The sequence below is a fragment of the Chiloscyllium plagiosum genome, unplaced genomic scaffold, assembly GCF_037043375.1.
Source record: "Chiloscyllium plagiosum isolate Xiang-an unplaced genomic scaffold, Cpla_swu_hap1 HiC_scaffold_2, whole genome shotgun sequence".
NCBI classification, from domain to species: domain Eukaryota; kingdom Metazoa; phylum Chordata; class Chondrichthyes; order Orectolobiformes; family Hemiscylliidae; genus Chiloscyllium; species Chiloscyllium plagiosum.
In genome coordinates, this window is record NW_028270140.1 from 82,470,329 (window position 1) to 82,491,549 (window position 21,221).

At 40.2% G+C, this 21,221-nt stretch overlaps 1 protein-coding gene across 1 annotated transcript in view; it reads right to left on the reverse strand.

Annotated features, from left to right (window-relative positions):
* Window positions 1-4,232: 4,232 nt before the first annotated feature.
* The window catches only part of prdm6 (PR domain containing 6), a 231,646-nt gene continuing 214,657 nt past the window's right edge, over window positions 4,233-21,221 (reverse strand). Inside the window, exon 8 of the mRNA XM_043721601.2 lies at window positions 4,233-5,555. Coding sequence (XP_043577536.1) covers window positions 5,441-5,555 — 115 coding nt within the window. The 3' untranslated portion in view covers window positions 4,233-5,440. The remainder of the gene's footprint in view (window positions 5,556-21,221) is intronic.

A 21,221-nucleotide genomic window follows, 5' to 3' on the forward strand; every position in this document is an offset into this window, starting at 1 on the left:
CCAATGGGCTGAGAAGTGGCAGATGGAGTTAAATTTAGATAAATGTGAGGTGCTGCATTTGGGAAAGCAAATCTTAGCAGGATGTATATACTTAATGGTAAAGTCCTAGGGAGTGTTGCTGAACAAAGAGACCTTGGAGTGCAGGTTCATAGCTCCTTGAAAGTGGAGTCACAGGTAGATAGGATAGTGAAGAAGGCAGTTGGTATGCTTTCCTTTATTGGTCAGAATATTGAGTACAGGAGTTGTGAGGTCATGTTGTGGCTGTACAGGACAATGGTTAGGCCATTGTTGGAATATTGCGTGCAATTCTGTTCTCCTTCCTATCGGAAAGATGTTGTGAAAACTTGAAAGGGTTCAGAAAATATTTACAAGGATGTTGCCAGGGTTGGAGGATTTGAGCTATAGGGAGAGGTTGAATAAGCTAGGGCTGTTTTCCCTGGAGCATTGGAGACTGAGGGGTGACCTTATAGAGGTTTACAAAATCATGAGGGGCATGGATTGGATAAATAGACAAAGTATTTTCCTGGGGTGGGGGAGTCCAGAACTAGAGGGCATGGGTTTAGGGTGAGAGGGGAAAGATATAAAAGAGACCTAAGTGGCAACTTTTTCACACAGAGGGTGGTACGTGTATGGAATGAGCTGCCAGATGAAGTGGTGGAGGCTGGTACAATTGCAACATTTAAAAGGCATTTGGATGGGTATATGAATAGGAAGGGTTTGGAGGGATATGGGCCGGGTGCTGGCAGGTGTGACTAGATTGGGTTGGGATATCTGGTCGGCATGGATGGGTTGGACTGAAGGGTCTGTTTCCATGCTATACATCTCTATAACTCTATGACAAAGCTATGAAGAATCAAATGGCTTAAATTCCATTTGAGGAGGAAGCAATGAGCCATTCTGTCTACTGGGATGGATTCCTCCAATGGGCAAAGGACACCATCCATAGACAGCACACTCCTCCTTTCAGGCATTTAAATACATTTTATATATGGTGGGTGAGCTGCTAATTTCAGCATGTGTCCATCTCTCATGTTATGGGAGTCAGCGTGGGTGTGGTGGGAGGATGATAGGCTGTGTTTCCTTCCAATTATCCCTGCCAAAAACATACCCAGTTCTGGCCACATAGTATTCAGATACATGTCTGTCTCATACATAAATGTTAAAGTTGGTGCATTATTGTGAATGGAAAACTGTAAAGATATTCCATTAGAAAATAGTGTGTCTACATAATGTACAATAAATAAATGTATTTTTGACAGTTAATTCAGCCATGAGCATTATACTATTTAATTCAAAAGGTTGTTTCGTGATCACTCAATAAATCTAGATAAAATGTAACTTCACACAATTATGTATAAATGTGAGAGTAATAAAATGAAGTGAATGTACAGTTTATAATATTACCAATATGGAATAAGCATTCGCTGTAATACATCATTTCAATGATCTTACACACAATCAAAAAATACTTTCCACTTATGTTGTTTAATTTCAAAAATAATTTCTAAATAACTCTTAATTGAATACCCATGTTTGCACTCACCAAGAAAGGAAAATATAAGAGAGGATTATGGGTTGACAATATTTTCTATTATTGCTATGTACTATCAATTATAACTATTTTTCTCACATAATTTTTTGAATATTTGCTAATTTATAATAATACTGAAACACAAAAAAGTAAATGAATGACATTCTGTCTGTAAATCTTTTAATCACATGAACTGAGAATGCTCTGCAATTAAAATGTTATGAAGCTACAACGTAATATGATTTGGTGATGGTTTACAGTATAAAGACAGATACATGAGGTTCTATGCTAATTAAAATTTATTACTAAAATTTATTACTAAAATAGAATAGTTATTATTATACAAAATAAAGAACAAGAGAAGATAAAAGGAGACAAATTGTTTTTAAGCAAGTGTTTATTGATAATAAATCACAGACACTCTCTTACCTCCAGAGAGTTATCTTTCTCACTGCCATTAAAGACATCTTCCACTCTGCAGGTCCCCCTCATGCTTACCACAAAAATCAGAGCCATTGGACTGCTCGCACTGAAGAGTGAAAACCATTAATTATTACACGAATAATAAAAAATACCTTTCTTGGTTTGTTTATAAAGTCGTTGTCGCTGAGTCCACACGATGCATCCAAAATTAACGTGGCCATCTTGAAATCTCTGAATGCTTTTGTTTTGTTTGAAGATAAGTTGTATCAAAAGATTAAAATAAGTATTCATTTTTGAAATGGTCATGTGTAATCTATGTGTATATATTAAATTCAACTTTCTTTTTATTCATCTATCCTTTCTGTAGACTCACATACTAAAACATATGTGTGTAATGCAAGTCATAATAAAGCACACTAGACCTCAATATTTCTAGCTCTGTTTAGATCAGTGTGTTGATTTTTTTTCAATGATGTTACTTTCTAAAGGAACCACATTGAAAGCAATGAGCTAGAATTTGTTCTGGTTAAAAGGTTGTTTAACATTATGAAAAAAGAGCCCTGCTCATATTTCAATAGAAAATGTTCAGAAAATAATTTGTAGTAATAACATTTATTAAGTATAATTAATAATTGAATGAAAATTAATTTAAAACCATTAAACAAAAGTTAATTCATAATAAATCTTTTTGTATTCTCTAGGGTAGCTAGTTAGTGATACAATATATATTTTGCACCATTTATCTATATACAACATGAAGTTGATACCACGGTTTTTAATTATTTCTAGTTTGGTCATTTGATATTTCTTCCATTGTTGCTACCACAACTGATGATTAATATCCAAAACCTAATTCTGAAGGAGAAGGGTATGGTTTTTGGTCAAATATTATATAGGAGCAAAAAATAATTCTGCTCACTGAGTCTTTTGGGGTATGCTAATCATTGCATTTTTTACACGTGACTAATTTATTTTTGTGTTTGTTTTATGATAGCTTTACATATGACAACTATCATGCCAAGCTTCTCTATTGCTAGCTTTTAAGTCATTCAAGATATGGTCTGTGAGTGGGACATTGTAAATGTACGATGTAGTTAGAATTTGTACCCAACAGTGTATGTTAATGGCTCATTGAGTAGCATCTAAAATTCTGAATGGCTAGCCAGTAGTTATTAATTCCTCTCATAGATCAACCTATTTTAAAAAAAGACTTCCTAACAAGTAAAGCACAGCATTATACATAATAGTTTGCTATTCCTGGCAACAAAAATGCACTCGATAAATTGTTTGAAAAAAGACAGAAATATAAAGGTTTAGCTTTGATCATTTTATAGTGGCTATAATGTAATAAGGCTGTACCATGATTGGACAGCTACTAGTTGCAAAAGAATGATGAACTTTCTTGTCTTTCAAAATATAATTGCTACTATATGCTCGCTACAGAAAAAACATAACCTTAATACTTTTTGTGTTGAATGTTAAAATTCATCCTGCCTTGTCCTGCTTTTGTTTTAGCTACTGCTACCAGATTTGTTGTCAAAATTCAATAATATACAAATTGTAATGTAAAATTGCTTTGTCATAAGCAGTTCCTGGGTCATTTGAAGTAAACTTAAAAAAAAATCAAAAATATCATGACAGCCACCAAAGGATCTAAACACAGTGATCGTGCCCTGTGGTAATAAAACTAAACCTCCTGGCTTTTATTCCTATGTGCAGTGTTTTCGATAATACCCTATTGCTGAACAGTCATGCACAACAAAGTGTTCTGAATATCAACCCTTTGGCCAGTGTTTTGGTGTTTCAAGGATAGAAGTACCTTTTAAGACATTTTTATGTATAAGATTCAGAATATAACTAACCATGGTTCTTGTGCTGAGTCAGATCCTGTTATTGTAAGGTTTTTTTGGCTTTAAATGGTTGATATTAGTCATTCATTGTATTCAGAAGTGAGTGAGAAGGTGAAGTGCAAAATTTAGAAGTATATTTTCGGTGTTTTATCATCTGTAGCTAGCTAAGCATTTTGATGTATTTTTCTCTGTGGCTTATTATAGTAATAAAATCAATGAAAACATGTGTGTGAATAAAATGGGGAGTGATGCAATTAATAAACAATATTTGTTCCGTGCAGAAGATGACTTTTAAACATGTAAACATTCTGAGTATGTTATTCAATAGGTAGACATTTTTTCCAAAGGTGCATTTGTGCTGTAAGAGAAGGACAAAAACACCAATGCCATTTGAATGAAGTGACTAGAATCATGAAACTTCTCTCACGTCAAGTGTATTATGCATTCTTCGAGTTACAGATATACCAGAATGATCAGTGTGCGTGGCTCCCTTTTTCCAAACACACAAGTATTGACCTCAGTACTGGGAGCAGACTCACATCAGTCACATCATTGACCAAACTTCATTCACTTTAGGTTGATTTCACCATTGTAATGGAGGTCACACAACATGAAAGTGTAGACAGATCCTTTTGCTTGGAACGTGTTAGATGCTATGAGCTCAGTGTTGTCTTTACTCTGCATTTTAGGTGTTCTGGTACCGAATTGGTAATTTAACAAATGTTAAACATGTTTTCATTAGTTTTACATTAATTTTGGTGCTCAAAAGTAATAGATGTGTTTAGAAGAATTAATCAAGCAGGATAATGTAATCAAAAAAAGCATTTCACCCATAAGGCAAACACAGGCTGAATTATTATTCTGTCAGACAATTTATGGCCAAATGTTTGTTCCAACTTACATACGTGCCTCTGATATAGTGGCTCTGCTGGCAGACAGGTTGGCAGCTGTCCTACAGCAATACATTTTCATTAAATGTTGCTTTGATGCAGTTTTACACTTTGAATGTCTGATCAGTAAAATAGGAAGACTGTTTTATTTTTGAAAGGTGTAGAGTACTGAACAATGCAGAAAGCCCTAATTGGACAAGGAAAATATACTGAACAGATCTCTGTTTGTATTTTACAATGAATCTGGGACTCTTTAATTCAAAATGCAAAGTTTTGCTTTTCATATTACTATGTAGACATTACCATTGGAAAAAAAAGGAGAAAGGAGCCATGTCCCTCAAGTCATGCTTAAAAAGGTGCAATAAAACAATGTGCATTCTCAGTCACAACTGTGGATTGCTGAATCCACTAATTAATATTTCTTTCTAGCTTTGGTATTAAATAACAGTTAAAAGGTTCTTAGAAATTCTGGGCTTAAGAATCTATGCAAGTCTCCCATTTTTTGACTTTGTCCACTGAAATGAGTCGTATCTCTAATCATAAATAAATAATCTTTTTTTTCTGGTCGGTTTTTCTCTCTCCCCATGCCAAGATCAATATCTTTAAACATCTTACTTATTTTATTACTGCTTTTGGTTTTCTGGGACTGATTGAAAGTTGCTCAGAGGAAATCTTTGGTTTTGCTTAAGTGTCCATGACATTTAATCATGACTTTCCTTGCAGTTTAATTCCAGCCAGTCAATCAGTTAATCCACTTCAATTGATTCTGTGCTCTCTGTTATTGGCTTGCACTCATTGGGCATCCGCTGGTGCCGACTCAGCTGCGTGGCTTGTGTGAAGCTCCGATCGCACTTCTCGCACCTGTAGAGGCAATGATAAAATTGAGACAGGGAGCTATAAGTAAAGGGTGACGGGCTTGTTCTCACCTCGACTAATCTGAACAGACACTTAAAAGTGGTTGCAGATTTTACAAGGCTCCCAAGGTCTAATTGGAGGCTACTCCCCAGCCTTGATTCAAGTGACGGGACAAGGTCTGTTTGATTCAGAACAGAGGAATCTGTCAATAGACAGGGAGGAAGGTGATTTCTCAAGAGATGCCTGTCCTGTTATGGCGCTGATCACTGTCAGTTCAAATAGATAAAGAACAAAAAGAGATTTTCAGGAACATGCCATCAAAGGAGCAGGCCTGTCGGATGTTCAAGCGGCCTAGGAGAAATTGATGACAGACTAAATCTCACCTTTCAGTAATTCAAAATCACATGGAAGGATCTGTAAATGGCACATTAGCCTCAGGAAAATAGCCTCAATGTTTAAATACAGAATGATGCTTCAGATATCTTAGTGAAATCAGAAGAAAAAGCTATCTTTCAGCAACATTCAAGAACACTTCATTGCTGAAAAATATAATTTAATCTTGTTTTTCAGACCATTCTAAAATTGGCTGCAAACTGTCAATAAAATTCATTTTCTTTCAAGATGGTGCATTCTAAAGAACTGCTATGTGACTGCATTTGAATGGTAGCCGTTGTTTTATTCAAATATCAATTAACTATCCAAATATTATATTCGATCATTGTAAAAGGAGATATTGGTAAGCGAATATTAACATTGACCAGGGCTTACGAAATCATCTTAGTTAACAGATTGCAAAGCTTTGTGCTCAAAATTAGAAAACAGAAAATGAGTTCATCTTCTGCCACATGCCTGTGTATGGATTGCTGGGTGAATTTTGTGCCAATTGAAGTCAAACAGCATACTTTATACCTGTGCCAATTTTTTCTACCATGATTCATTTTTCAAATGAACTTGAAAAATTTATACAAAATGAGAATAATGCCTCCTATTGGCAATATAGAGCTTGCATTAAACAGGAGCAGAATCTCACAGAGATAGACCGATGAACTAATATCATGGAAAAGTTATTTAAAACACCAATTTTCCACAATCCATTTTTTAAACAAAATGGCTACAAGCCACAATGTATCTTTTGACTATTTATAACCACATCAGTCTACCTCTCAATCCATAATCAATCTCTTGTGTAATCAGAAATAAATCTTATTTGCCTTTTAAGCCAATACGTACTATCCAGCTTCAGTAATGCATCTAATAAGAAATTGCATAGTTTATTAAGGTTAATGTCAAAATAGTTCCAACTGAATTTTCTTCTTAGTCATAATGTGTTATGGAAACCAGAATTTGGTGAGGGTTATAAATATAAGATAAGTAATAAATTCAGTAGAGAAGTTAGGAAAACTTCCTTACCCAAAGTGGAAATGTTCAAGTGATTGGCATAGATATATTTAAGGGGTTGTAGGATAAACACGAGTGAGAATATAGTAGAAGAATATGTTGATAAGGTTATGTGAATACAAGTAAGAGGAAGTTCACATGGAAGATGAAGTTTGGCTCAGATCTGTTAGATTGAATGGATCTTTGCTGCAGTACAATGAAATTTGCTCTGTCACCTCCAGCAGGATGTTATCACCAGACACACATCACTCCCCATGTACCCCCCCCCTCCCCCCCGCCCCACCTCCTCACCCCTGTCAGCATTTTGCTACAAACATTCCTTCCAGGACACTCTGGCCCACTCCTCCTCCTCTCTCAATACCTCCATGGCATCTTCCATGCAATCCCATGCAGAAGGTGCAGCACTTTCCTTTTTACCTCCCCACTTCTCATTACCTAAGGCTGCAGACACATCTTCCAAGTGAAGCAGCAATTTGCCTACACTTCATTCAGTCTGGGGACCATTGTATGTGCTGCTCACAATGTGGTCTGTTCTACACTGGGGATATGAAATGCAGACTTGACAGCCATTTTGCGGAACACCGATAAGTTCTGTTGGCAAAAATTACCCTGTGCTTCCTGTTGTCTGCCACTTCAAGACACCACCATGTCCCCTGGCCAACATTTATGTCTCAGGCCCCAGTGAGGCTCAACTCAGCTCAACCTGGAAGAACAGCATCTCATTTTCCATTTGGCGACCCTGCAGTCTTCAGGACTCAATATCAAGTTCAATAATTTCAGACACAAAAACAGAAATTGCTATGGAAACTCAGCAGGTCTCACAGTATCTGCTGCAGGCCATGTGCTTTAGATAGACCACAACACTGTTAGGAACGGACATCAGAATTTTAACCTAGTGACACTGAAGCCTGGATAATGAGTGGCTTGAAGGGTAATTTTCAGATGGTGGTGTTCCTATGTATCTGTTTCCTTAGTCTTTCTAAACAGTGTTGGTCATGGTGTTTAGACGTTACTAATCAAGGAGCTCTGGTGAATTTTATAAAATGGTGCACATACTGCTACTAAATATTGATCATGAATGGAGTGAATGTTTGTGAGTGTGGTGCCAGTCAAGCAGTCTGCTTTATCCTGATGGTGTGAAGTTTTTTGAGTGTTGTTGGAGCGGCACTTATCCGTTCAAGTTGGGAGTATTCCATCAAACTCCTGACTCTACCTTGTAGATGGCGAATAGGCTTTGGTAGTCGGGGGTGAGATAATTAGCTTCCTATACCCTTTAAAATATCTTATGGTGACATATCATTAGTGATGGTAAATTCAAAGCTGCTTTTCTTGATTTATGAACCTTTCAGCATTGCGTACATTTGCATGGGACATCCTTGTGCTTAGTATCTTCAAAACTTCAACCATCAAAAACTGAAGTCCTAAAGGGTAGATTTACCTGATGTTGGCTCCTGGGCAACTACAGCAGAAAAGAAGATGGAGACCTGATTTACTGGACCTCTCCCCCTCTCCCCCACCTCCTCTTTTTACAATGCCCCAGGGTTTTTGGATTTCCAGTCAGATTTGTTGAAAGTCAAGAAGGAAACCATGTCTGAGCTGCTGCAGCATGAAAAATTACAGTTATTTGTTGATCTACATACTATATAACACACAGGTTCACATTCTTGTTGAGACAAATACCTTGAATTTTATGAATTGTGCGAAGTATTTACAGGGCATATCAGGTTCATGCACATACAGTCCGGCTTCTGTTCTTACTGATGTTACTGCATAGTTGAATGTTACCACACTGACTCCGTTACACAGAGTTTGAATGAAGGTGAGGCAGATACTTTTATACAAGAGCATCACATACTGTCATGTCATTTAACTTGTCATGCCCTAAAAGGTACAGGCCATACTGATCTGAAATGGATCCCATAAACCAACCTTTTCTCTGAAATGGATAATGAGGTCAGCCTGCTGGATGTACAGCTTCCACGTGACTAAATATCCACTCAGGTTCCTACTCACCTGCTCTGAACACCTCATATCATTTCCTCCATTTGCACTAACAGCCATACCACCCACTCTCAACTCACTCAATCCCTCCTGTTCTCTCATTCCAGGATAGGCAGTCCACAGTAGGGCAGAAAGGGCCCAACATTGATGGCAGGTGACCAATAAAAGACCCTCATCCACGATAAAGAGAGAATCATGCCCCTTGCAGCAGACTGGAACCAATCCTGCAGGGAGGTCAACAATAACAGTCTTCATTCTACTGCCACTCTCACATTAACCCCACTGTCAGTGCCATTCATTACACTCCCCTTCTCATAACTGCCTACAATGCATTCTGTCCCTTGTGGCTTGCAGTGGGATGTCCATGACCTTTACTCCACCAGACGCCACCTCCATGATTTCTAAAGCTGAGTGTATGGAAGCCTCAGAGAAAGCATTGACAAGGTTGCCTCTTGCACCCATCACCAGCTCAGCTACTGACACCTTGGGTGGGGTGGTCAGTGTTGGAAGGTTTGGGAACACAAGCTGACAAGCATCTCACTGCGATGACCCGGCATCTGATGGAGGAAGAAACACTCCAGGTCTGCCAGAATGTGCTCAGCCGAGGCAGGAGAGGATCTTGCTGTGTCAACAAGCAGGGACTTTATCCACGTGCACAGGGAGGAATAGGAGCAGCAGCCTGGTATGTGGGACACATTGCACAGAGGCTGCAGCGGTGCAGTAAGACATGCAACTGTCTGTCTGCCTCCTTGGGCAGTCTGGCAGCTGCCTTAGAGAGACTGATCCAGAAACTGCAAGGGAAAGGCACACACCCCTCCACCCAAGCCACTTGCTCTCAGGACCAGAATCATGTTGACAGGGTGATGGGAACCCTGCATACACTCTCACTGCCCCTTCCTCACAAGGAGACAAGGCAATGCCATGAGGCACCCAGCTGGACACACACAAAGGCTCTTCACCATCTTCTCTTGGGACAGTCCAGAAATGGCCAAGCCCTCAAGCCTGTATGCCTTTGGCAAGCCTACAAATCTTAGATGTTCAAACCAAGGGGAGGGTTCACTTGCCACCAGCAAGAAGAGCCTGGATACACCTGGCCCTTGTAAACACAAGCAGCCACCTGGATGTGTGACTTCATTAATTGGCATGACAAGGCAAGGCATTAATGGAGTAACGTGTTAAAAGAGTGAGCGAACATTCCTGAGATGCAGCCTGGCCCAATCTGTGAGCTGAGTGCCAGTCCCTGTGTTCAAAGTGTCCTTGCTGCAGCCTTTTCAATGCTAACTGCTGGTGCACCTGGCATTGCAACTCTATACAGTACTTCTTAAGTATCCTGCAAATGGATCAGAGGGGAGACATGAGGATCATGAGGGCTTGGCCAATATCTGATGCCAGTGGCCATGGAATGTGTCTAGTGCCCATGGATTGGTCCTGAGATGCTGATTGGTGCTGAGCAGCTTGGAAGCTGTTTGCTGCCAGGTGAGCTGAAGTCACCAGGTACCTGTTGAGAATTCTTTGTTTGACGTATTTGGTAAGATAGGAAACAATATTAATTAGGTGAGTTGTGGCATTAATAAGGCATTTAACAAGTTATAATGCTCTTTAATTGGCAACTCACTGCTGCCTAGTGAGAGACGTACTGTGCCACTTAGCAGATGTACGTGACGCAGTGACTTGGTGCTGACATCGAATTAAGCCTTGTTGAACATCTTGAGCAGTTCTGCTACAAATCTCACTATTTTGTTCAGGCCCTTATAAGATTCAGCCCATTGTCTCTATACATTCAGATAACTCCTTGATGGGCATACAGATCTTGACTAGATCTCATCCTTATACAGTTATCATGACTTGATTGTATCACTTCACCCTACAGAATGCTATCTGTCTTCATAGATGAATGTATAACATTTGTTGTAGATGTGCACTTCATATCTGGCATGACACCTGCATCACTAAATTCTCTTCAGGACTTGACCATTACTCTTGACAGCATCACATAATCTAGTCTGGGTGCAATGACATTATACGTTGCCATGAACTCATGTTTATGGAAAAATCCTGAATTCATGTGCGTTGACCTCGTTCAACTTAGGATGACTGTCAAGATTAGAGTGATGCTGGGAAAGCACAGCAGGTCAGGCAGCACCCATGAATTCCTGATGAAGGGTTTTTGTCCGAAATGTTGATTTTTCCTACTCCTTGGATGCTGCCTGACCTGCTGTGCTTTTCCAGCACCACTCTAACCTTGACTCTAATCTCCAGCATCTGCAGTACCCACTCCTGCCTTACAATGACTGTCAGCTTGCTCATTGGGCATACTCTTATACCACTTTCTCCCTTCTTTCCAAAACTGCATCTTGCACCTTTGGGTGTGGTGAACAGCCTCAAAGTTTGGATTCCTGAACCCTTAAAGGGCTAGCAGCTCAAGAAGAGCTTCAAGCACGATGAACAATCAGAGACTTGTAACCTACAAAACAGCCAGTCGAAATGTGTAATTGTCACTCATCAGCAAGCTGTGAAAGTATTCAAGATCACTTTCACAAAGAGAAAGCACCAAATTAGAGAACTTTATAAGGATGCAGACTAGCTTGGAGAAGTTTAGAGTCAAGCATCAAAAGAAGTTCAAACAGACCAAAGTTAAACATGAATTTCAGTTTCACTAGCTGAATGCAAATATGGACCTACTAGCCCAGCTATTATCAGTCACACAGCACAAGCAAACCTTTGAGACTGAAAAAGGATAGTTTACAGAAGATATCCATAAATAAGTTCCAGAGATGGTCAATGTTCTTTTACATTTCACACTGTCAAGATACATTGATGGAGAAAAATACCTCTTTTTCATAGAAGTATTCAGATATCCAAGATCACTGTGAACAATTAGCTGAGTGAAATTTGCTGATGCAATTAATGAGTGATGATATTACATTTGTAAAAGATACTATTGAAATGAGGAAAGAAAAATCTTTATTTAAATTCACAGAAGACTATCATGGAGAAGTAAGCCTTTCTTAGTAGAGTCATAGTCATAGAATCATATAGCACAGAAATAGTGCCTTCCGTCCAACCACTCCATGCTGAACATAATCCCTGAAGGACTTTTGCCCGAAACGTCAATTTTCCTGCTCCTCGGATGCTGCCTGACCTGCTGTGCTTTTCCAGCACAACTCTAATCTAGACTCTGATTTCCAGCATCTGCAGTCCTCACTTTTGCCCATATCCCTCAAAACCTGTCCTAGTCATGTATGTACTTATCATGGAGTTCACATAGGAAGATGATGATCTTTTTGAAAAAAAGGCTCAGAATTACATGGAGAAATAACTCAACTGCCATCCAGCCTGTAGACCACAGTACTACATAGAAACTTCTCATTGATTCTGGTCCATTTCCTTCCTAACAATGTCGCTCTCTTATCAATGTGTGTGTGAGTCTGGGTGGGTTATTGTATGTGAGAGGGTGTGAGTCTGTGTGGGTTATTGTGTGTGAGATTGTGTGAGTCTGAGTCGGTTATTGTGTGTGAGACTGTGTGAGTCTGGGTGGGTTATTGTGTGTGAGAGGGTGTGAGTCTGGGTGGGTTATTGTGTGTGTGACTGTGTGAGTCTGGGTGGGTTATTGTGTGTGAGAGAGTGTGAGTCTGAGTCGGTTATTGTGTGTGAGACTGTGTGAGTCTGGGTGGGTTATTGTGTGTGAGAGGGTGTGAGTCTGTGTGGGTTATTGTGTGTGTGACTGTGTGAGTCTGAGTGGGTTATTGTGTGTGAGACTGTGTCAGTCTGTGTGGGTTATTGTGTGTGAGACTGTGTGAGTCTGAGTGGGTTATTGTGTGTGAGAGGGTGTGAGTCTGTGTGAGTCTGAGTCGGTTATTGTATGTGAGAGAGTGTGAGTCTGTGTGGATTATTGTGTGTGAGAGGGTGTGAGTCTGAGTGGGTTATTGTGTGTGAGACAGTGTGAGTCTGAGTCGGTTATTGTGTGTGAGAGGGTGTGACTCTGAGTGGGTTATCTTGTATGACAGGGTGTTAGTCTATGTGGGTTATTGTGTGTGAGGGTGTGAGTCTGGGTGGGTTATTATGTGTGAGAGCGTGTGAATCTGAGAGTGTTATTGTGTGTGAGAGGGTGTGAGTCTGAGTAGGTTATTGTGTATAAGAGGGTGTGAGTCTGAGTAGGTTATTATGTGTGTGACTATGAGTCTGAGTGAATTATTGTGTGTGAGAGAGTGTCAGTCTGAGTGGTTATTGTGTGTGAGAGGGTGTGAGTCTGAGTCGGTTATTGTGTGTGAGACTGTGTGAGTCTGGGTGAGTTATTGTGTGTGAGAGGGTGTGAGTCTGTGTGGGTTATTGTGTGTGTGACTGTGTGAGTCTGAGTGGGTTATTGTGTGTGAGACTGTATGAGTCTGTGTGGGTTATTGTGTGTGAGACTGTGTGAGTCTGTGTGAGTCTGAGTGGGTTATTGTGTGTGAGACTGTGTGAGTCTGTGTGAGTCTGAGTCGGTTATTGTATGTGAGAGAGTGTGAGTCTGTGTGGGTTATTGTGTGTGTGACTGTGTGAGTCTGAGTGGGTTATTGTGTGTGAGACTGTGTCAGTCTGTGTGGGTTATTGTGTGTGAGACTGTATGAGTCTGTGTGGGTTATTGTGTGTGAGACTGTGTGAGTCTGTGTGAGTCTGAGTGGGTTATTGTGTGTGACTGTGTGAGTCTGAGTGGGTTATTGTGTGTGAGAGGGTGTGAGTCTGTGTGAGTCTGAGTCGGTTATTGTATGTGAGAGAGTGTGAGTCTGTGTGGGTTATTGTGTGTGAGAGGGTGTGAGTCTGAGTGGGTTATTGTGTGTGAGACAGTGTGAGTCTGAGTCGGTTATTGTGTGTGAGAGGGTGTGAGTCTGTGTGGATTATTGTGTGTGAGAGGGTGTGAATCTGTGTGGGTTATCTTGTATGACAGGGTGTTAGTCTATGTGGGTTATTGTGTGTGTGAGGGTGTGAGTCTGGGTGGGTTATTATGCGTGAGAGCGTGTGAGTCTGAGTAGGTTATTGTGTATGAGAGGGTGTGAGTCTGAGTAGGTTATTATGTGTGTGACTATGAGTCTGAGTGGATTATTGTGTGAGAGAGGGTGTCAGTCTGAGTGGTTATTGTGTGTGAGAGGGTGTGAATCTGTGTGGGTTATTGTGTGTGAGACTGTGAGAGTCTGAGTGGGTTATTGTATATGAGAGGGTGTGAGTCTGAGTAGGTTATTGTGTGTGAGAGACTATGTGAATCTGAGTGGATTACTGTGTGTGTGAGATTGTGTGAATCTGAGTGAGTTATTGTGTGTGAGAGGGTATCAGTCTGAGTGGATATTGTGTGTGAGGGTATGAATCTGAGTGAGTTATCTTGTATTATGGGTTTTAGTCTATGTGTGTTATTGTGTGTGTGTGTGAGGGTGTGAGTCTGAGTGGGTTATTGTGTGTGTGAGGGAGTGAGTTTGAGTGGGTGCAGCATTCCCTCTATCTTTTCTTTGGCTGTGCAGACCACAAGATTCATTCACAGCAACGAGTTGTCAATGCCGTGATGAGTGTTGGTACACCAGTCACAGTGCATGGACCCTCGGTAGGGAAGTGGAAGCAAAGAGTTAAATAATATATGTGACTATATACTAAGAGTTTAAAGGGCTACTGAAAAAGAGAAGCAGGGATTGGCATTGCATGGTTTTTCCTAATTTTACTCTAGAAATAACTACTGACCACTTGCTTAAAGGTAAAGTCATGGTATTGGATCCTATGCTGTAGTGTTCTAGATGATGTCCTCTCTTACAATACATTCTAAATGTTAATGCATTCTTAATAGAGTTTGTTCATGTTCATGTTGATGAGTGAACACCTCATCTTACTACAGCAACAAATCCAGCAAAGTCTTCATGGAATTTACTGTCAATAAATCAAAAGATCAATCAGACCTGAAAAGACCCATGGCCCAGGTCTACACAGTTAATGGAATTAAATGTACATCAGACCTAAGGGGTGGTTCCCAAGGAACACCAAAGTGCTATAAGGAAGACATTCTACTGTCTTCAAATGGGTTTAAAAGGTTTTAAGAGGCAATAATAGATTGATTGGGAAGATGTAATATTCAATAGGTCAATGAGAACAGGAGGATATTTTGTTGAATCTTGTAGAGAATGCTGTAATAGACTTACAAACTTCACAAAACATTCAACTCTCTCTCTCTGCTTTTTATCAGAATCTTCCCAACCCTTGAACAATGAGGGCGATAGCAAGAAATTCAGGAAAATCAGGTGAGATGTCAACAGAGGTCTTTGTGACATCAAGATCAAAAAATGTCAAATTTTCCAACCAAGTCCTGGACATAGGCATGAGATTCTCACTACTGAGCAGCAAGAGGCCGATGAGCATGGATCATCATTCATGAACAAACTCATTCTGAACTAATCTCATAGTTTGACATTCTTCCATGTGCAAGTTAGGAACTAGACACCATGAATCCGTGACATGAAGGTCAGAACAAGTTCCTGGTGACTCCAGCTCACTGCTTGCTCTCCTAGGCCTCCAACTTGGACACCCAGCACAAACATCTCAGGGCATGCTTCATGGGCTATGTCCACATGTACCCAATTAGCATCTGACATGTACCAGCCTCAACTCATCATTTTGGCATACTTTTGAGCCACTTACATTGGGTTCTTTGTTTTAATACAGGTATCCCCTGCTATCCGAAGTAGAGCATTCCAGGAAACCTTTTGTAAGCCGTAAATGGCATAAAGCGAATATGCATGATTTATTTGGGTAAAATTTTTGCCGTTTTTCATAAAAGCGAAAATCCTCTTTAGATTCGCTAAACAGGTATTAATGTAAGATTTTCCTAAAAGCAGAAGTGGCATAAAGCAAATGTTCGAAAAGCGGAGGATACCTGTACTGCAGTTTGGAGAACACTGGCATCTTTCATTGCAATCCTGCTCCAAGGACACTTTACACACAAGGTCAGGCACTGAGTTCATGGGCTAAGCCAGACTGCACCTCAGGGCTGCTCTTTCTCTCTCTTAGTCCACATGCGTGTCCTTCCTCAATGCTGACAGAATCCCTGTCTTGACTTGCTTCACCTTGACTTTCAGTATTTTACCCCTCAGTCAGACCTTAAAAGCTCACAGTACTGCTTTCTTGCCTTGCCTTTAATGCAGATACAAAGATAGGTAGTTTGTCATACTTGTCAGAAGTCTTCAATCAAAGGGGGTGACATTTAGTGAACAACACATTGCTATCTCAACCTCACAACTGTAGCATATGCTAACAGGCTGTGTGGTAAACACAGTGCATGTGCATCAACCAAATGGCTATGTCTCAAAGTCAAAGGGGACGAGACCTCAAGTCAAGAGGGTCTGCTGTCAGTAAGGAGATCCTGGTACAGTCCAGTCAAGCTCTGCATCCACATTGGTTGGACACAGTCAAAGGTCCTCTTCTGAGGTCAGCGGGTCCATTTTACTCCAGTCTAAGGTGGATCCACAGTCAGTCCAGCCAGTTCAGTGAATCCAGCCAGGAATCATGGATCATCAGGTGAGCATCTGTACATCGACGGGTCAGGGATCTGATCAGTCAACAGTCAGAGCTGTGTATCCAAGTTGGTTACTTTGCTGAGTGGGCCATGGTCGGTCCTGAGGTCAGTGAATAAACTTGTTATCCAGAGGAACAATGAGAGAAATCACATACTTCTCAAAAACAAATAATATCACTGAATTAGGCACCACAGAGCTACTTGGCCTATTGGGTCTCTGCTTGTATTGTTGTATTGTCCATTTAATCCCATTGCTCTATTCTAACTTTATGCACACATATGTCTCTCTTCCAAACTTATTTGTATTTTCCTTTTAAAAGGTATTATGGATATACTTCTAATAATGATTTAATTTGATTTGATTTATTGTCACGTGTACCTAAGTACAGTGAAAAGCTTTGTTTGCAAGCAGTACAGGCAGATCATAGTTAGCAAGGACATACAGATCATATGGTGAAAAAAACACTTGGACAGAGTAAGGCATATAGTTTACACCACACAGAATGTAGGCTAGACAAGATCAACATTAACAAGATCAGAATTAGCTGAAGTTAGAGAGTCCATTCATCAGCCTAATAACAGCAGGGAAGAGGCTGTTCCTGAACTTGTTGGTGCATATGTTCAAGCTTCGTTCTGAAGAAGTTGTCGGAGGTCACTAGCGGGTGGGAGGCTAAGAACTCTAGGGACCACTAGGGAAGCAATCTGTATGTGTAGTTCTTTGAACTACTTTGAAGAGGGATCACTGCAGAACACTACCACCATGTCCCACATTGGACCAGGAATAGGAATAGGCCAATCAGCCCCTCAAATCCATTCCACAATTCAATGAGATCATTACTGATCTTTCACCTATCTGCATATACATGCCTTTGGCCTGTATCCCCTAATACCTTTGCTTAACGAGAAATTATCTATATCAGATTTAAAATTAACAACTGACCCAGCATCCACTGCTGTCTGTGGAAGACAGCTCCAAATAGCAATGCTTCCTAATATTTCTCCTGAACTGTCTGCCCCTAATTTTCAGACTATGCCCCTCGTTCTAGAATTCTCAAACAGTGGAAATAGTTTATATAACATACATTTTCCTGTTAATATTTTGAAGGCTTCCATCAGATCACAAGAAATCTTTCAATGATATTGTGGAAATTCACAGGCTACCAACTCAGTAATAAGTGAAAATGTTTTTGTCCCTATTTGACCTGAATAAAAGTATATCTTATTTGTCCTTTATTCTTTGAAAATAACTCTCTTTCCTATCATCACTTCTCAGTACTGATACCTTCATTTATGATATCATCTCAGTAATTCTTTTCAAAACCAACTTGCTAACTTTGACAAGCTTTCCAAAGGAAAGAGTCCAAAGTCTGATATAACATTGGTACGAGATGGAAAGATGTCTGGCATAGTGGAGTTAGATATTGCCCCTTTGAACTGGATTCCAGCATCTCTAGTAACTTGCTCCTGCTCTATTGGACATGGGTTCAAATTTAAATACAGATTGTGAGGAAGAAGGGACTGCTAACTGTTGAAGTTCGTTTTGAAATTACTTTGGGCAAAATTATTCCAATACCTAGTGGGCCTACTTGAACATGAACTAATCACATTTCGGGATATTAGTGTGAGAATGTTGGGGTTAATGGAGTATGCTAGGGTAGAGTGCAGAGAAACATACATTATATTTATCATGTCTTACCCAATCTGCAAGTGTTCAAGCCTGACAATGACAGCCTAAAATTGATTGATTTCCAATCCCGAGTCAGCAGTGTAGGATGCAGTACAGGGAATTATATTTATGCCTCACAAATGTCAGGCAATGACCATCACCAATAAAAGACAACCTAATCACTGACTCTTGACACTCAATGGTGTTACCATCACTGAATCCCCTACTATCAACATTCTGCAGGTTACCATTGACCAGAAACTCAACTAGAACTCGCCGTATAAACACAGTAGCTGCAAGAACAGGTCAGAGGCTAGGAATACTGTGGTGAGTAACTCACCTCCTGGCTCCCCAAGTCTCTCCATCATCAACAAGGAACAAGTCAGGAATGTGATGGAATATTCCCCACTTGCCTGAATGGGTGCAGTTCAAAAACACTCAAGAAGCTTGACCCCATCCAGGACAAAGCAGCCCACTTGATAGGCACTATATCCATAAAAGTTCACTCTCTCCATCACCGATATTCCGTACTAGTAGCAGTGTATACTATCTACAAGATGTACTGCAGAGATTCACCAAAGATCTTCAGATAGCACCTTCCAAACCCATGACTACTTCTACCTAGAAGGACACATGGGAAAGCCACCACTTTCAATTTCCCCTCCAAGTCACTCACCATCCTGACTTGGAAATATATTGCTGTTCCTTCATTGTTGCTGGGTCAAAATCCTGGAATTCCTTCCCTATTGGCATTGTGGGTCAACCCACAGCAGGTGGACTGCAGCAGTTCAAGAAGGCAGCTCTGCACCACCTTCTCAAGGGCGACTAGGGACGGGCAACAAACGCTGGCCGCCAGTGATCCCCACATCCCACAAATGAATTAAAAAATGCATTGGGCTTCATTGTGAAATTGTTCAAATAAGGCACAATAAAGTTTTACATTGCCTGCTTCAAAAGGAACAAGGGCAACAGATTGTGAATCATGACCCCTTCCGCCCAAAACAGACTTTTAACTCTTAAATATAAACAGTTACCAATGTGCAGGCTGAAAATCAAAGTAAAAAATGTTGTTAATGAGAGGATCAGGGAAGGGACAATGTTGAAGCTGCATATTGAATACTGAATATTGCTGCCACGGTCATTTTGTACAGTTGTCGTCTGAATGGGTTAATCTTTATGGGCAGCATGGTGGTTCAGTGGTTAGCACTGCTGTCTCACAGCGCCAGGGATCCGGGTTCAATTCCTGCCTCGGGCAACTGTTTGTGTGGAGTTTGCACATTCTCCCCGTGTCTGCGCGGGTTTCCTCCGGGTGCTCTGGTTTCCACCCACAGTCCAAAGATGTGCAGGTCAGGTGAATTGGCCATGCTACTAAATTGCCCATAGTGTTATGTGCAGGGCTAAATGTAGGGGAACGGGTCTGGGTGGGTTGATCTTCGGAGGATCAGTGTGGACTTGTTGGGCTGAAAGGCCTGTTCCCACACTGTAGGGAATCTAATCAATCTTCAGCTGTATAGATAAAATCTTGTCAAATGAGAATCAACATCCTTGATCAAAGTATCAAACCAATCTGTTCAATGAAACCATCCCAAGAGTATTGTTCACATAAAGATTTCTGTTTTATTCATTAGTGCATGTGTGTAAAGCTATCCCTCTCAGGGATTCCCAAAGTGCTGATGAAACATTAGTGCAATTTGAATGTTTATTTGAAAACAGATTAGATACTAGAGCTGTTGTTAACACAGTTCTTTTCTGTCAGGGATCTTCAAATTTTCAATCTGTTTTTTTTCAGATACAGTGAAGTTTCTGAATTAGACACATTTATTTCTATCACAAATAAGGGATAGTGTCATCATAATTTTACCCAGAAAATCAGTATCTGTATTTGGTTGCAAAGGTCAATCCAGTCTCCTCCAGTCACGTGATCTCTACCATAAGGAACACTCCCTGTGGCAGACATCTTCATGTCACTAAAGTCCTTGTGTTGAACACATTGCTATGCTGTATATTCGAAACATGGTATCAGAGTGGGGAATTACAAGAGTTGGAATAAAAATCACAGCTACAGAGCTATGAGCTGTGATTGAAAAAGATAAAAGGAGGATCACATTGAAAACACTGCTTAAGAGAAAATGGCTGTTTTTTTCTCCCCCCTACAAACTCTTGTTTAAATTACTGGGGTTGTGCAAAAGTATTGGGAATTTTTCCATTAACAATGGCAGAATTAAGCAATAGCAATGGATTTGTTGAGCAAACCAGAACAAGTACAAGTCACTACAATTTTACGACTGTTGAGAAGAGACTTCATCATAATATATTCAGCCCTTAGTCTCCCTGAAGAGCAGAAAAGAAATACACGGCAAAAATTTTAAAAACTTCGAAGATACACTTGAAGCCCAATGTGAGTGTTATGTATGAATAGTATGCCAACAAAAGTAAAATAGTCCATTGATATTGCATAACATCATTAACTCAGCTTGCAGAAACCTACACATTTTTTCAATTCAAGTATGAGTTAATTTGTGATAGGATTGCGTGACGAGTAAGGTATCCAAAAGTGAAAGCACAACTACTGAGAGGACAAAGCTTACAATCAAGAGGGCAACTCACCTGTGCAGAATTTCTGAGACTATAACTCAAAAGATAGAACATATTCACAACAGAACAAACCAGGCCTTGCAGTGCATTGACAGATAATGCCATGCACATTGTCGGGCAGGACAATAACAGAACGAAAGGCAGGATGTAAAAACTGTGAAAAACATCATTAAAAAGAGAAGAAGGCACATCCAGTATGGGGAAACTAGTGTTCTCATTGCAAAAAAAGGGTTGCATCATTTTGCACAAATGTGTACACCAAAAATGAAGCACAACATGCAGATACAGACAGCCGTTGGAGAAATTGTGGCTGAAGATTCTGATGGAACTCTATACATCAAATAACAGCGTGGTTCATTCAATGGGTGAGACATGGTTTGTGAGTTTTGGAATAAGGATTGCAGAAGGAGACCATCTGGTCAGATAGATACTGACACGTTGTGCAACATCACAACCACAGAGACCTGTGCAAAGTATCTCAACAGGG